Below are 16,157 nucleotides of genomic sequence, written 5' to 3'. Positions count from 1 at the left end.
AAAAGAAAAGCAGAGGGCTGAGATGGGCACAGCTTCTCAGGACGGGGCCGAGGAACAGCCTGCTGCCTCCCAGAACCCGGGTGCCAGAGCCAAGGCGTCCTTGCCGGACGTAGAGGCCCTCTTGGCTGGCCTTAATCCTGCCCCAACATTGCCTACAGGACCCTCTGCAAAGGCTTTCAGTGCCACCTTCCCAGGGCAGCCCCTGCCTCAGTGGCCATCTCCTCCCACGCATTTGTGCAGGCTTCCATTCTCCTCCAGTTCAGCCTGCTTGGCTCTTGGGATCCAAAGGAGGTGGGGGCTTTGCTGCCATCAGTGGTGGGCCGGAGGCTTCCTGTTTTTGCAGGTATAATTACAGGCTCACACCGAACGATGGAGTGCAATCTACACAGCTGCTGCTGCACTTTAGGGAAAATGGAAGGCGCCCTGGGGATTGGAATGCCCTTCGCTTGATGGGCTGAGAATGCCACAATGAGGGGTCACAAAGCCCAGAGCAGAAACCCACTCCCCCTCCCTCCATCAGCCACAGAACTGCTCTCCTCCCAAGCACCGTCCTTTGGGGGCTCCTGCTGAGATGGAAGCCGGACGCCGGTTGGTCCTTTTCGGATCTCTTGGTTTGAAGGACCAAAGGCTGCTTCCACACCCAGACCTCTCCTCCCTTTGACAAGGGCATATTCCCTGGCAAAGCCCCCCATCCCCAGAAAGGAATATACTGGCAAGGAAGGCCCCTTAGAAGCTCTTCTCTGAAGCTAACCACAGCTGCGACAACTCGTGGGGCTTCATCGATTGGGGAACGACAAAGAACTGGGAGGCAGTAGCTGATGGAGCTGGCCAGGTGCCACCTAAGGGGTGCAGAACACACACCTAAAAAATTCAGGCAGGAGCAAAATAGCAGGTGGACCCATTTAATCCAATCTTTTCTGAACAACAGGACAACGGAAGAGGGTGTCACTCAATCACCTTGGAGCTCCAGGAGGAAATGTTTTTCAGATCTTTTTCCTGCTAAATCTAAGCAAATCCCAGGAAACGTTCCCTGCACCCACTTGCCGAGTTCCCCAAACCCCCCGGAGCAAATAAATGGCTTTCTCTTGACAGGGAGATTTTCATTTCTGGAAAACAGGTGCTGGAAGGGCGAAGATGGGGGTGGGAAAGGATGGCAAACAATTAGAGGGAGGGAGATTAATGAGGGGTGGGGGGAATGGCTGTCCCCACCGCAGTCAGGCAAAAGGTGGAGTTACGGCATTGGAGGGTTGTGGTGTGTGTGTGTATGTTGTGGACATAAACCTCCCCACACTCCCCAAACGAAAACTGCATCGATAGTTCCCCATCTGCTCACATATATCACATACTTCATTCCAGTTTATTAGCTGGAATAAATCATAAATATTTCATTATACATCAACGGTGCCTGACTCCGGGAAGGCACAATCTATCACCTCGATGCTCCCCGTGACCCGCCACTGCGCATTAAGCTTTCCAGTCTATTAAACAAGATTGATACAGAGGGCTGGATGGACTGGAGGAATGTGTTTATAACATACGGGGGAAAGGGGGGGAGGCTGGAGCAAAGAATGGTCTGTGGAGAGGGGGGTCCCACTTCAATTGCTTGCCAAAGTCAAGGAGACAGAAGCCCCCCCCAAGTGCCACCAGAGAGAAGCCCCATCTTGTCCAGAGCATCCTGTTCCAAGTGCCCCCAGAGCCCTTGAGGGTCACTCAAGATGTAGGGCAGGGGTCTTCAAACTTGGCCCTTTTGTGACTTGTGGACTTTAACTCCCAGAAAGGCATGCTGGCTGAGGAATTCTGGGAGTTGAAGTCTACAAGTCCTAAAAGGGCCAAGTTCGAAGACCCCTGGATTAAAGGGCCAAAGGAATGAAGGGAAGAAGACAACAGCTGCAGTGGTGAACTGATACACACACACACACACAGATGCAAAAACAGACACACAAAACCTTCTGCTGGATATGGGTACTAGAACCCCATTTTTCCTTGGAGAGAAGTGGATCGTGCAAGCCTGCTGGAGCAGAGGCAGCCCAGCCCACCTGCCCTTGTCTTCTGGTCATGGACCAGTCCTCCGCCGGGGCCTCTGTGCTGCGCGGAGCCTGCTGTCTGCGGCCAAAGGCCTCTGGGCAGGGCATCCTGCAAGCACCCAGCGCCCACCCCAGAGCCTCTCCCAGCCTGGCACTGAAAGGGCTCCGGAGGGAAGAGCATAGTGGGGCTGCTGCAAAGAAGCAAGGGGGTCATTAGAAAGGGGGAGTCTCTCCCCTCCCGTGAGCATTTAAGTATTTATAGGCAGCGCTGCAGATGGCGAGAAGGGAAGGGAAAAGAGCCCACGGTGCCTCTCGGCAGCTTGAGAGGCTGAATCCTGGCTGTAAGCAATTGGAATAACCAAGATGCTGGAGTTAACTCCCCCCCCCATGCTCTGCGCCTCTCCTTCGCAGAACAGCTCTGGGATCAATTACACACCAGGCAAAAGCCAGCAACAGCCCGCCTGCCCCCTTTCCCTGGGGGGGGGCACCTTCCTGGGAATCTTCTGAAGAAGATGATTAAATAATCCACTGAGGCGGCAACAGGACGACGTCTGGAGGCTTTGGCAGTGGCCAATGCAGTGAGGAGGCTTGTCTGGCGGAGGGTCTCTAAGCAAGTGGGCTGCCAGCCCCCCCCCCCCTTTCCCCTCCTGCTCCCATTCGCTCGCTCGGAGTCAATATGCTCTCAGATACCCAGGGGAGGGTCTTCTGGAGAGCAAAGAGCAGAGGCCACCCCTCCCCAGGATGTTATCTGGCCAGGATTACACAACGGGAGGGGGAGGAAATCAGGAGGCTTACAGGTCCAGCTATTTTTTTTAAAAAAAACAAAAACCATGACTTTACCAGCTCCCTGGGCAAACCATGTTAAATAAAAGGGGGAAGGACTTAGGAGGCCTCGGATGGAGTCTGAAAAACCAAGGCATTCCTTCCAGATGCTGGTGGATGGTGAGGAAAGGAAGCCGGCATTAAGCTCATTGCAAGGGAATTCTTGCCACTTGCCGTCCCCCACCACCCTTTTCATTTTTGCCCCAGTAAAAGAAAGGAGCTCTGTGGCTGAGCAGAGACCCCCCTCAGAGCCGGCTGCGTGCGCATTCAGGGTGGGACAACAAAACGGAAGGTAGGAAGGGAACCTGACGGGGCAAGCAAAGGGCAGGGAGGTGCAGCTGCGGAGAAAAGAGGGGCCCGGATGGCTCTTGGGAAAGTAAATATCACCTCATCCAAAGCCAAGCCTGCATTTGCTGGTGCATCAAAGTCTGATTGGCAAACGAAGGAAAATCACCTGGCTTTGTGCCAGAGCTTCTCCCGGGCTGGGAAACTGGGGGAAATTAGGGGCTTAAATCCAGTCCTCCAGCTGTTCCCCTCAGGGTCCTCCTGTTTCCGCAGAGCGACCTTAAGGCAAAGGTGAAATTCCCAGAGAGACAGGGGGTCCTCAGCCTCTCGGTGACATTTCCATCTTGGCATGGGGAAATCAGAGCCCAGGGCTCAGGAGACGCAGGTTCACCAGCCCTAAAGGGCACGCAGGGGAGTTGGAGATGGATCCAATGTCCCAAAGGTGCTTTCAAAAATGCAACCAGAGTTCCTTGTTTTTTTCCTTGAAAACAAAAGAAGCATCTTGGATGAGGAGTGGAACATTTCCAAAGGATAAAACCAAGAAAGTCCAGTTGCCTTTCAAAAACTCTCTCTGGGACGACGGAGAAGCTCCACAGACATTCAGACGAATCCAACCGTTCCCAAGACGTTGCTCTGGGATTAGGCCCCTCTTGTGTTGGACTCGCCCTGCTGGTAAGTGACAGGCAACATTTGCAGGAGAACATCATTAAGCAATAATTTTAAAGAACAAAAATAGTATTAATCAAATTTACAGCTGGGAGAGAGGGTGTAAACAAACAAGAAAAAATTCATGCTAGGATTTTAATTAGGCCCATTTCTATTTATAACTCGCATTGAACAGGCACGAGTCATTTCCACCTCAGGTGTGAACGCCCACAAAGGGAAACAAATGCCCGCCCCAGAGGGGGAAACACCTGCTCCTCTCCCGAAGCTGGGAAGGTGCCAGGGAAAACTACTGCCAATTCTCAGCGAGGGCCCCACGCCGAGCCATCTGCTTAACTCCTGCGCTGCGGCTGGGATCGAGGGGAAGGCCATGGCCGGCAAAGGGGTTCTCACTCTCCCTAAGAAGAGACCGTAAGTCTCATCAGGCATTGACAACAGGGCCAGCGGGAGTGATGTGCCCGAGTCCGAGTGGATTAAACAGGGCCGTCCATGCCCTTTGTGGGGGTGGTCCTGTGTCTACGAGCCCCTGGGGAAAAGGCAGGGCAGATTCGGGGAGTTGTGGCCGCCTCACCATAGGCGGGGGAACTCCTGAGCCTCACGGACTGCCAGCAGTTCAAAGGGACGGGCGATTATTCCCATTTACCTGGTCTGATTCTCTTCATGAACTTTCCACGGCAGAAGGAATAAGGTGGGAGACTGAAGGCACCAACCGTTTCAAGGTCTTAGGAGTGTTGGCAGTTCTCCCGACATGCTTTTTAAGTTGCACTGCAGCTCCTGAGCAAGGCAGAGAGTGGGTGACCCAGGAGAAGACCCTTTGAAAGAAGCACTGAGCAGCTTCTTAACCTCCTGCTGGAAAGTCCATTTTAGGGTTTGCGTGGACCCTGGAGACTTATAAATTTGTGCACATCCCGTTGGAAGCGAGGCATCCGCACTCTGGCATGCGTATACGCTGGAAAGCCACGGCAAGTGTTCCTAAGTGGCTGCACCTTCCAGGAAAGGCAGGAGGACCACCTGCTTCCACACAGGAGCCTCTGGTTTAGGGCTTCTGAAAGCAAAAGGATCCAAATGCTAAGAAGCAGAATTTGGTTCTTCTCTACAAAGAGCGACACTGGCAGCCGTCTTGTTCGGCTGCATGTGGAAAGAAAGGAGCCTTTTAAAGCCTCCATCAAAGAAGTTAAATAACTCGACTTTTTTAATGACATATTAATCAAAGCACATTGATTTCCGAATCAGATTCTCTTGCCAAAGGAGGCTTTGATCTTCCCAGCCCTGATGCAGGCATTAGGGGAGTTTTATTCTGACAATACAGCAATCAATAAAATCTTATTATATGGAGCTGATATACATGGATTTGCTCTGAGGATTTATGCTCCACTTTCAGAGCCAGTACTATTTCATGCCTCTGCTTCAACCTGTAATTGAAAATAAATCTCTCCAAACACTCCCTGGTTCCAGTCCCTGGACGTATTAGCAGCGCCAATGGCTTCGGCCTCCCCACGGGGGGGATTGTAGCTCCGTCATCTGGCTTCTCTGGGCCACTTAGCCAGACTTCTCCTGCTGAGAAATTCTTTGCCCAGCAGGGGGGATTCAGGGATGGTTCTGGGGAAGTCTACCCTTGGACTGAATTGGTAGAAATGTTTTAAGTGCCAGAATTCACTGAGTTGAAGCAGAAAAACACACCCACCACCCTGGATCTTAAAAGAACACTAAAGCGGCAAATGCTGATTTCTCTAAGGATGGACGTGAAATTACTTTCCAAGGACTGTTGGCTTTTCGCCGTTTCTTAGCAGTCTGGTATTTAGGCAACCTATCAAGAAAACTACCTACATAAACAGTTATCTGTGGCTTGGCTTACTTGCTTAAGTAACCTGCGACTATCTGTTCCTCCTGGTAGAATACCACATTATGTTGATGCTCTTATTTTATGATGATTTAAGATTTGAGACGGCGTAAGAGGATGATGGGTGGGATTCCCCACCACAGAAGCACCTTGAAGAGCCACGAGCTCCCTTGGATCGGCTCCTGCTGTGCAGGGTCTCTCCCCTTCCAAACTCTCCCTGAGGCCCATCCAACCAATCGGGGTCCAGGGATGTCAGGACCCCCCCCTCCTCCTTCATTTGACTGCTGAGGCATGGGGGGGGGGCTTTTGAGGCTGTTTTCTCAGGCCCCAGCAGAGCTCCGTCAATAAACGCCCTTGCCTGCCGAGGCTATAATCATTTGCATTCTGCAGGAATGCTGGGACAGTAATTAACTCATTCAGATGCAGCCTTTGAAACTTACTTAGTAGCATCATTTGGCTGCACTCATAAAGATACATTCAGGAGTAGGAATTTCTCTGAGACACCTGACTGCACACGGCAAGTACAAAATTCCCTAGAGAACCTCTCTCAATTTTTTTTGTGTGAAAAAAAAAAAAAAAGGCTATTTGGTACGGTCATGACTGAGCCAAAGAGCAGCCTTATTGGTAAAGCTCCCAGGAGCCACTAGATGGCAGGGACAAGTCAGAATTTTCTCTGTTTTCTTTCTGCCCTCTAGAGGTTGTGTTGGGGACTGCAATCCAGATCCGTTTAGTGGTTGAAGCTGGCAAAGCAGGACTCAAGAGATTCCCAGGTCATTCTGTAAACATGGAGCAGGCATTTCTGATGCTGAAGACTGAAAAAAAGAATGTCACAAAGTCCACAGACCAGCGGGAGGAGAAGGCTGCTCTATCAATCAAATTTTGATTGAATCTTCTAGTACATATTTCTTCTTACTTTCTTCTTTGCAATGAACAACGTATCTAGCTAGCGTGCGTCTGTGAAGCTTCTGTGGTCACTGAACGTGGGCTGAGTTTCTGGATGGCAGAGATCAACAGCCTGGCCTCCTGAGACTGGACAATCTGGCAGGCCTGCCTTTTGCAGAAAAGGCCTTGCCTCAGAGAGGGAGGGGGATGGGAAGGGGGGGGGAGAGAAAGAAAGTGTTCACACACAAGTGCAGAGGAGGCAAAACGGTGTGGTCTGAGATTTGCATTTCCCTCCCTCGAATGGCATCACTTGTGAATGCTTGTCTAATCTTTTCAGAGGATCCAAAACAAAACAAAAAAAAAAAACCCAGAGGAAGAAAAATGTTGAGAGTGGTAACAAGGAGGAGAGCAATCAAAATGCCGTTTCTCTCCCTTCCCATCTCGGTGTGCTGCTTTTGGGGATGGGGGAAATCTGGGCCAGCCTTCCATTTGCCCCCAGTCTGAAGGAGGAATCCTTTTTCATCCCCTCCCCCACCCCATATCTAACTCAGAAGTGAGCTCAGGCGGGTGGAAGGGTTAAGTTTAATTTATACTGATTTCCATTTAATATCCTTCTCTCCCTCCCGTAGGAGCCAGCAGCTGTGAGCTGATTGTAGTTTCTCATTATGCAGCCTGTATCACTAATGGCCTGTGACAAAGGCATGCCATCTTCCAGGCCGTACCCCTGAGAGCCAATTAAACACATATACCCCTTTCCTGCTTGTGGCACGTTACAAGGAAATTAAACTGAATTTCAAAATCATTTTCTTCTAAAGACATCTCTTTACAATAATTAATGCATGCTATTCCTTTGCATCTGAAATATTTATCAGGAAGATCAACTCTGAAAAATACATTTTGAAAACAACAACAACACGGGATTGCCTGTAACTCTGAGTCGCCTGCCACCCTCCCTGGCACTGCAGCAAGACCTGCTCAGCTGCAGCCATTTTTAGGTTATTAGAACCGCTAATGATAATAATCAAAATGAGTAAATACAAGTAAAAAGTCACCAGAGAGAGCTTAAGAAGGGCTGATGTGAAACGGCACGTGGGGATTGAGGTTCTCAGAACATTCCCGCACTCTTTGACAGACCTCACCCCAACGTCCTTATTCCCCTGGGGAGATGGATGGGAAGACCCCCTCACCCAGGGATTGCGGAGGCCAATGTGAACCGGGAACATTAGCTGTTGCTGAGCTCTTTGGGCCAGCTGGTGCCATTAAGGCAGGCGCTGAGCTGAGAGGCCTCCCCTCTCTGCCCAGGCCGGCCCTGGAGGAGATGGGGAGAGGCTGATGGACAGGAACGGAAGTAATCAGGCGCCCAAGCGCCACTCGCAAGATGAATGACGCCCAGGCTGAACAAAGGGAGGACACGTGTCCCTTGTGTACCAACTTGCTAATCCAAACAGCCGGCTGTGGTTGGGAGGAAGGCAAAGAGGAAGCCGGGGTCAACAGGCTTAAGCAGCCAAAGGTGATTCTAACAGGTCGTGTGCCATCCCAAGCCCCCCTTGCTGGGCTCTTTCTTCGGTGGGGCTGAACATACAAGTGCAGTTGGTGGAACAATTAACCAGTGGAACAACCTGCCTCCAGAAGTTGTGGATGCTCCAACGCTGGAAGTTTTTAAAAAGAGATCGAACAGCCATTTGTCTGAAATGGTACAGCACTTCCTGCCTGAGTGTGCAGGGGGTTGGACTAGATGACCTCCAAGGTCCCTTCCAACTCTGTTATTCTGAAGCAAGGCCTGCTCTGCTTTCCCACTGCACCCCTTCAGAAGCCCTTGAGAAGCAGAGCGGCCATCAAACCCGGCAGCAGGTGCCAAGAGACATCCTCATAGTCACAACCTGCGGCACTGACCGTCTTCGTCTCTTTCACAACTGCGTTTCCTGCTTTGTAAAGCGAGGCAGCTAAGTCAGCGGTCCCCAACCTTTCCAGCCTGGTAGCCCGGTGCGGGGGGTGGGTGGGAATGGGGGTGGTGGTGGGTGGCATGCGCACACACAGCTCCACTTGTGCAAGCAGCGTGCGTGCACACCCTCTGTTCGCGCGAGTGGAGCTTAGCACATGCACGCTTGCACGCTCACGTGGCCCGGTTTCGAACAGGGTACGGCCCAGTAGTAGGTTGGGGACCTCTGAGCTAAGTCACCCTTGTTCTATTATGGCAGCAACTTTCATGGTTTACTGGGTGGTGTGAAGCACCTTCTTTTTCTCTGCCCCAAACTGTGCTCAATTCAGGCTCCTTCGGTGACCGATGAGCCCTCGGTGGGGTGAGCAAAATGCCAGGACCAGGGCATAAGCAGCTGCACCTGAGAGGCCTCCTTCTATGGGCTCAACCTTTTGAGTGCATTACCATGTGATGGCTGGGACCAGACTAAATGAGGCACTCAGTCAGGCCCCTGCCTTAAGCGTACAATGAGTAGGAATCAGACTGTTGCGACAGAATCACTGAAACGCTAAATTGGTTAAAAGGGGTCAAGTGCTATTTGCGTACTAGAAACACCATTCACACAACCATTTATCAGAATTTCAAGCCACAGCTCTGCACTGTTTCCAAGTCAAGGGCAAGTGCAAATCCAGTCTATTTCCGTAACCTTGAGCCACAAACCAACATGTGGGGTTGCTTTTTTTTTGCCCGTCCTACACTCAGCAGCCCTATAAATACACAGGGTCAGTCCAATAGCACGTCTAACTGAATAATGCCTCAGCTGGCGGCTCATTTGGGTCTCCAGACGGGGAAGGGGGTCTCCATCGTCCTTTAACTCAGTGCATCTCAACCTTGGCCCCTTAAAGATATGTAGACACGAACTCCCAGAAGCTGGGGAATTCTGGGAGAGGAAGTCCACACATCTGCAAGCTGCCAAGGTTCACAAACACTGTTTCAACTAGACCCAGAACCTGAGATTCTTATCCCCAGCAAAGTACCTGTCTTGAACCAGCCATCGGGAGTAAAGGCCTCCTTGGTTTCAACAGGTCTGCTCCAATATTCCCGAAACACTGACGGGCCTTTCACAAAGAGCTCCCCTTCTTTGGCATCGAAGCCTGGAGTCACCTGTGGAAACAGAACAGTTATCTACCCAGTCAGCCCCAGGGGTCTTCAAATCCCAGCCCCCAGTAATGAAGAAGCCTCTGGCCTGCCAAGATAGGCGGCTCTCTACAAACCCTAGATATCTGCATTCTGTTCTGGAAAGAGGAAGACCTGTCGGCCACAGAGATAAGACTCTGGGCAGATCTGGACTTCTCTGGCCCAGTTCTCAGCATGACAGCGAGGTTCAGGCTCCAGTTCTGCCCCTCGGACCTTCACCCCAACTGCTGTCTACCGAGGCAGAGGCTGAGCAAGGCAACCTCACATTTCCTCCTGAAAATCTGGGCCAAAGGCGCCAGCAGCACTGAGAAGGGGCAGCCAGGCAGGTGTTTCCGTTCCTTCCCATATCAATGAAAAAACTGGGCGAGCTTCGAAAACCTTGTTGCCTCTGCTGGGACGCTGGAACAAGCTCAGGGCTGCCCCAGCCCATGTAGAGCAGGGCTTTCCAACCTTTTCACCCATTGGGCCACATTTAGGCTATGGCAACATCCGAGGACCACCAGGCGCCTAGCAAGGGGTCAAAAACTTGATGACCCCCCCCCAAAAGGAAAAAAGTGATAAAGTACAGGTAGTCCTCGACTTACAACAGTTCGCTTAGTGACTGTTCGAAGTTACAATGGCACTGAAAAAAGTGCCCTTCCCCCAAGCCACAGCCGAGCAAGACAGTGCCCGGGGGCACTCTTCCTCCTGTCTGAGGTTTTCATTGTTGTGAGCATTTCTGTTGAGGATTAGCAGTGGGGGTGGGGTGGGGGTGTTTTTATTTCCCCCCCCTCTGCTAGGTGGTTGCAGCAGGTTTTGCTCACTTCACATGACCCTGGGACACTGTGACCATCATAAATATGAATCAGTGGCCAAGCATCTGAATGTAAATCACAAGACCCTGGCGAGGCTGCAACATTCCAGCTGATCGGCGCTTCTTCTAGGATCAGTGCTGCTTTCCAACTGCTTGGTGCTTCTTCTGGGTTCAGCAGAAGCGCAGGATCAGCGCTGAGCTCCAGCTGGAGCCTGGCGCTGATCCTGGCGTTTCCGCTGAGCCCTGACAGCCCTGCATCTCCAGCCATCTCTCGCTCAGGCTTGTGCGGTGCTGCCACCAGTTCAGCTCATTCTCCTTCCCCGATACCACTTTTCTATCACCTGCCAGGTGCCAATGTACCACAGGTGGTACCCATACCACTGGTTGAAAAGCCCTGGTGTAGAGAACAGCTCCCTGGCAGCGGGCACCCTCCTCTTGTAAGGGTTCACAGCCACATTGCTGGCTTGGAGTCAGCAAAACACACAGAGAGATAACGGGGATGTTATCAGAAGAGGATTTCGTTCCCGTGTAGCTGTGCTCCTTTGGATACTTTGCATATTGCAGCAAATATTTGTGTGCAATCGTTCCCCTATGGCAAACCAGTACACCCCACAGGGCCTGCACCTCTTTTCCCAACCAGGGCCTGGCTCTGCAGCGGGCTTGCTTGCTCTCCTTTCTCCTCCCAAATCTCCAAGGTATCCGTTCGTTGATGCACTGGATCTAACTTACAAGCAGCTGCTGGAAGCATCAGATGGCTAATTGTACAGATATCCTATTCTCCAAATGCCATATTTTAATGCACATTGTAGCTGCTTTAATGTGTTCGAGCAACTTTAACACAGAGGCACGGCTTGTGCCCTGGAAGGCTGGCGCTTGATAGCTTTCTGCTGCAAAACAGATCCGGCAAGTTGAGTTAGGCCAGCCGGTGCGGCAGATAAGATTACATTTGCCATGCATGGAAATAAAAAAAGATTGCAATAAATTCTCTGAAGGAAGAAAGCCAGCTGATTATAAAATGGTTAATTTCAAAGTTTCATTTTTTTTACCTCTCTGTTAGCAGGTGGTCTTGGTGAGGGGTTATAGAGGGAGGGGAGAGCCAGCCCCTCTTAATACAACTTCCCCTCCCAAGCTCCAGGGGCTCAAAAGTTCTTTTCTAATGATTCCCAAGAATCACGGATTCAGTCCTCCCCCCCCCCCGCGTGTAAGGGCTACATCCTCAGCTAAGAAATACAATACTGTCCCCCAACTCAACAATGTTGCAATCAATTATTTATTTAATAAATGCATATGGCCACCCATCTCACAAACATGCCTCTGTGTGCTTAACAATTAAAAGCAGAATTGAAACAGGATAAAATAACCCTTTAAAAAACAACAACCACCACCCAACATCAATACCTAGAATTAGCTGTCAGAAAAACCTCCCGGATGAGGCTGAGGGGGTGAACTGGAGGGTTCCTCCTCCTCCCAATTTAAGGGGAGGCTGTCAAGGGCAGGAGCGAGCGCCTGGCCCTGTTGTGTGGGGCAAGCAAAGGGCTCCCCAGTGAAATCCCAGGGGCCACGTGATGGGCCACTGCCCCCCCCCCACAGATGGCCCTGTGCTTCAGAGGACGGTTTTTGTGGCCTCCACAGGCTCTGCAAAGAGGGAGCCCAAAGTAAGAAGGCTAATCTGGCCGGAGGGACCTGGTTGTAAACGCCGCAGCTGTTCCCTCTCCCATCACCACCAGCAGCAGCAGCAGGCAGGAAGAGCCATAAAATTTAATTTTTCAAGACGGCGTTTTCATCCTCCTCCTCCTCCTCCTCCTCCTCCTCCTCCTCCTCCTCCTCCGGCAGCACCACCATCCCTGCTGCCCGGCACTGGTTAAAAATGCAAAGGGTTTGTGCTGCTGGTTTATATTTGCAATTAAATAATTACCTGAATCAAGATACTTAAGGAAGACTAGGAAGTTTCCTCTTGGCACAGAAGAGGGGGTGTTAAGCAGGAAAAAGCCCCCATCACTCCTGCTAGTTCTATCTGCATAAATGAATCGTTTTATTAATCCATCTGCTTAACAAAAATCAGAAATCTGAATAAACAATTTTTAATCAGAGAGAGGGGAAAAAACCCCACAGTGGGGAGCTCTTAATTGGTGCCCCCTCCTGGTTTATACTGCCAGATGACATTGGTCACACCGCATTCTCTGAGTTATGCTCTATCCACATCCACCAGCAACCTCCCCCCCCCATATACTTTAAGACTGAACAGCGAAGAGGGAGCGCTTTGGCCCTGCTTGCACACAGCTCGTCCACAGTGAGAGAAATAATTTTCTCTCCTGCAACCCCAAAGTCCAAAAGCTGTTGCTGAAATGCTCATAAATATGGAGATGGGGGTCAAGGTGAGGCATTCATTGCACAAGATGCAGTCACGGCCACTAACATGGGTGTGTGTGTGGGGGGGCAAAGGTCAGGTGGAGCGAGGACCTCCTGAAGAGAAATCCCACCACAAAGATTTGGGGAGGATTCTGGGTGAACACTTAAGCAGGACATCCCATTTCTGTTCCTTCTACCCGTTTTGTTGTTTTTTAAGTTATCGCCTTTCCTCTGCCTACCGAGTTCCTTCAGCTGCTGCTCGGCTGGGAGGGTGGCACCCGCAAGCCTCAACTCTCTCTTAAGGGTGGTGCAAATGGGTTTTCGATAGCCCATTTCTGGCTTCATCCCACAAGGTCTTCTCGGACAGCTCCCTGGCCAGCCTCCTGCCCAGGCCGGGTGACTTGGCCCGCCTTGACTACCTGGGACAATCCACTAGCTCTCCTTCAAGCCAGTCCTCCACAGCCGCTCTAGGAAATCCAGAAAGCCTTTCTGGGAAGTTGTTCTTGTTCCCCAAAACAAAGCAGATCGCTTTTCTCTTTCCTTTCCTTTCCCAAAACACACAATTCTTTTTGTCTAGACAACTACCCACTGCCTGTTGCAGCTGTTCTTCCGTGCTGCCAAACATCACCAATCAGGCATCAGGTAGCAATAAACTTTTAATCGCTGTCTATGGCTGGTAGTAAAGTGCTCAGCAGCACACAGCCCATCTCCTAGGCAACCTGGTCCCACAGACCCTCTTGTAATTAAAAATTCCCCCCTCGGCTCCCTTTCCAAGCGAGCAGCATTATCTCTGCTCCAAGCTGTGTGTCCTGCAGCCGGGCCACAGAAGGCGGCTAGGAAGCTTCATCGCCCCTTCCCTCCCCCCCCCCCCTAGAGAGGAGGCCGATTTGGAGCTCCTTGGGGAGAGCACACTGAGAAGGAGCAAGAGGAGGAGGGGCAAAAGTCGCCCCCAGCCCAGCCTGTAATCTGCAAAAGCCACATTTCGCATCTGGCTTTGCAATGGTATCTTTTCATAAAGGAGCCTGGGAATAATGCAATCAGCTCACTTTTCAGTGTGGAAGACTTCATATTTTGAAATGAAAGGAGAAGCGCATCAGGGAAGGACAGCAGAGCAAGAAGAAGGTTTTAAAAACGGGGTTCAGTTTGTAAATCCCTGCAAACCTAAGCTTCCTATGTACGGGGGATGCACTAGAAATAATATGTTACGACTAAACCATATTTTTTCAAAAACACATGAAGAACCTCAAAATAAGTATTTTTCCTTGTTAGGGAACATAACAAATAAGCATTTTACAAAAAAAAAAAAAAAACCTCAACATTTACTTCTAGAATGCTGGAGGGATAAGAAATCATTCAGAAATTCTGGACGTTATACTTGAACCATTGTTCAGTTTTAAAGAGCTGATTTATTTTCCCAGGCCTTTCTTGAAGCAGAGAGACCAGAACACTCATGTTCAACCTTCCTTCCTTCCTTCCTTCCTTCCTTCCTTCCTTCCTTCCTTCCTTCCTTCCTTCCTTCCTTCCTTCCTTCCTTCCTTCCTTCCTTCCTTCTCCTGCTAGTCTCCCACCAAAGGTCTAATCAGGTCTGAGTCTCTTAACTTTTTCTTGATCAGGCAAGAACAGCAAATGTTGCCACTTGCAGTGACATTCCATACTTACAAATAGTTAAGCCGGGTCTTCCAGATGCACTTCAAAGTACCAACAAGGCTCAGAGAACCTCAAACAAAGACCAGAACGAGGTGGGCTTCCTTCATGATCTCTGAAATGACTCTATGGAAATTTATCTTAGGCCAGCTCGATTCAAACCTGGTGTTGCTAGCTTTGGCTGGCAATAGCAGCGGCAGCAGAAGAGGGGTCCTCCCACGGCCACCTTCTTTAAAAAGAAATTTGCATGTAGAATTTCCTGTGGGCCAACCAGGAGTCCCACCAACCGAATGAGCAAAACCAGCTTTCAGCAGAAGACAACATATATAACTCAGGACTGAACTGTGGAATTCCTTGACACTCTCTGAGCTTGTTGATTGCAGATGTTTCATTGCCCGACTAGGTAACATCATTAGTAAACAGCACTGATGCTGCTGTTAGCTGTGTAATGAAATGCCCACAAGCAAACAACCAAGCTCTGAGAGCATTGAGGACCACCAGCTTTATCTACTGAGAATGCCTCCCTGTAGTGGCTCAGAGTTTATCTCTCCAAACTGAGTGCATTTTCCCTTCCCCTTGAGGGAGGGGAGTGTGTTCAAAAGAGGCAAACAACATAGACGATAGTTGTGATGCTCCAAGAATTGCAGGATCCTGCCAGCTGGGAAGCTACAGCCTATGAAATATGCATCTCCATGAACAAAGTAAGATGAAACCGCCAGGGCTGGGGAAGCAGAAGAGCACCACCGTCCTTCTCCCCCCCCCCCATGCTTTCAAGTTGATGGGGAGGGAAAGCAGTGAGATATTGTATAAGAGGAGCAAAGTTCGGAACAACCCTATGCAACACTTGGGGCAGGGATAGAGGTCAATGGACAGATGAGTCCATGGTCTTCCCAGGAATTCTCCCCTGTGGCGACTGCTGGGTGCCCTGCAAGCGAGCTAAGGAGAAGGCCCCTGGAGAAGACCTGGAAGCCTGATTGCTACTGCAATATCTGTTTCACTTTTAGGATGAGTCCTCCTGATATATATACGTAATTTCTGGCAACATTAATTTAGGGCACTGGGAAGGGAGTCGCTAAAGGACACTTGCTCCTTTGCTACCTGACTTCCACCTCCAGCTACAGATTGATCATGGATCTTGTAGATTGCACTGAGGCACTTCAGAAACAAAGGCTAAATAATTCAGAGCATATCCAATCATTAATTTGGGAGGCAGACTGTATTTTAACAGGCGTTGAGATAGTATAAAGTCTTACTATGGTATATTTTAAAGGAACTTTATCCTTTAAATATGTTATAAAGTTAAGATTATCATCCAAAATCTTTTTGCAGGTTCACCAAGCAACTGAGAACAGAGGACCCAAACTCAAACGTCCGCAGAAGTCTCCAGCTGACTTCTCTTTTAGGCAATACATCAAAACTATTTTATTCTCTCACCCTGCCGGCTAGAATAATACCGTAAACTCTATTGCTACTTTAATCTTCTCTTATTTCTGCTCGCTGAATAATGTTTGATTGTTTGCTTTCAGTCAAATGTGGATTTTATTATTATTATTATGAATAATTTTATTCCAGGATGAAAGCTACCTTGAAGACCTGCATACTGAAAAGCCCCATTTAAAGTGTTAGTGGTTTACGTAGTAAAGATTAGTACCATTTCCCCCCCAGCCAGGTCAGTCTGGCAGAGAGCAAGGAAGTAGGAGTAAATGCTGCCTCCAAGGTAGGGGGGTCCAGACCCTTCCT

General features: G+C 50.0%; 1 protein-coding gene and 1 long non-coding RNA gene across 8 annotated transcripts in view; one reads left to right on the top strand and one right to left on the bottom strand.

The window, feature by feature from the left end:
* Positions 1-16,157, bottom strand: part of ACSF3 (acyl-CoA synthetase family member 3) — a 31,297-nt gene that overhangs the window by 1,229 nt on the left and 13,911 nt on the right. For 5 of the 7 annotated variants that reach the window (XR_005555143.1, XM_039330967.1, XM_039330969.1 and 2 more), the window contains exon 7: positions 9,472-9,598. Coding sequence is in view for 4 of the 7 variants with exons in the window: in XM_039330967.1 (XP_039186901.1) it covers positions 9,472-9,598 (127 nt within the window). In the remaining 3 variants the exon portion in view is untranslated. Of the gene's footprint in view, positions 1-3; positions 3,801-4,437; positions 4,840-9,471; positions 9,599-16,157 lie in introns of those variants that run through there. The other 2 variants (XR_005555142.1, XR_005555141.1) reach the window with 2 other exon arrangements.
* On the top strand, positions 13,661-15,882 carry LOC120302480. Its single transcript, XR_005555144.1, has 2 exons — positions 13,661-15,118; positions 15,747-15,882. It is a non-coding gene; the product is annotated as an uncharacterized LOC120302480 (long non-coding RNA).

This window comes from Crotalus tigris, unplaced genomic scaffold, assembly GCF_016545835.1.
Source record: "Crotalus tigris isolate CLP2741 ecotype Arizona unplaced genomic scaffold, ASM1654583v1 scf7180000024433.1590703, whole genome shotgun sequence".
Taxonomy (NCBI): Eukaryota; Metazoa; Chordata; class Lepidosauria; order Squamata; family Viperidae; genus Crotalus; species Crotalus tigris.
The sequence above is the reverse complement of the archived record's forward strand: the minus strand, read 5'-3'. Positions and strand labels throughout refer to the sequence as shown.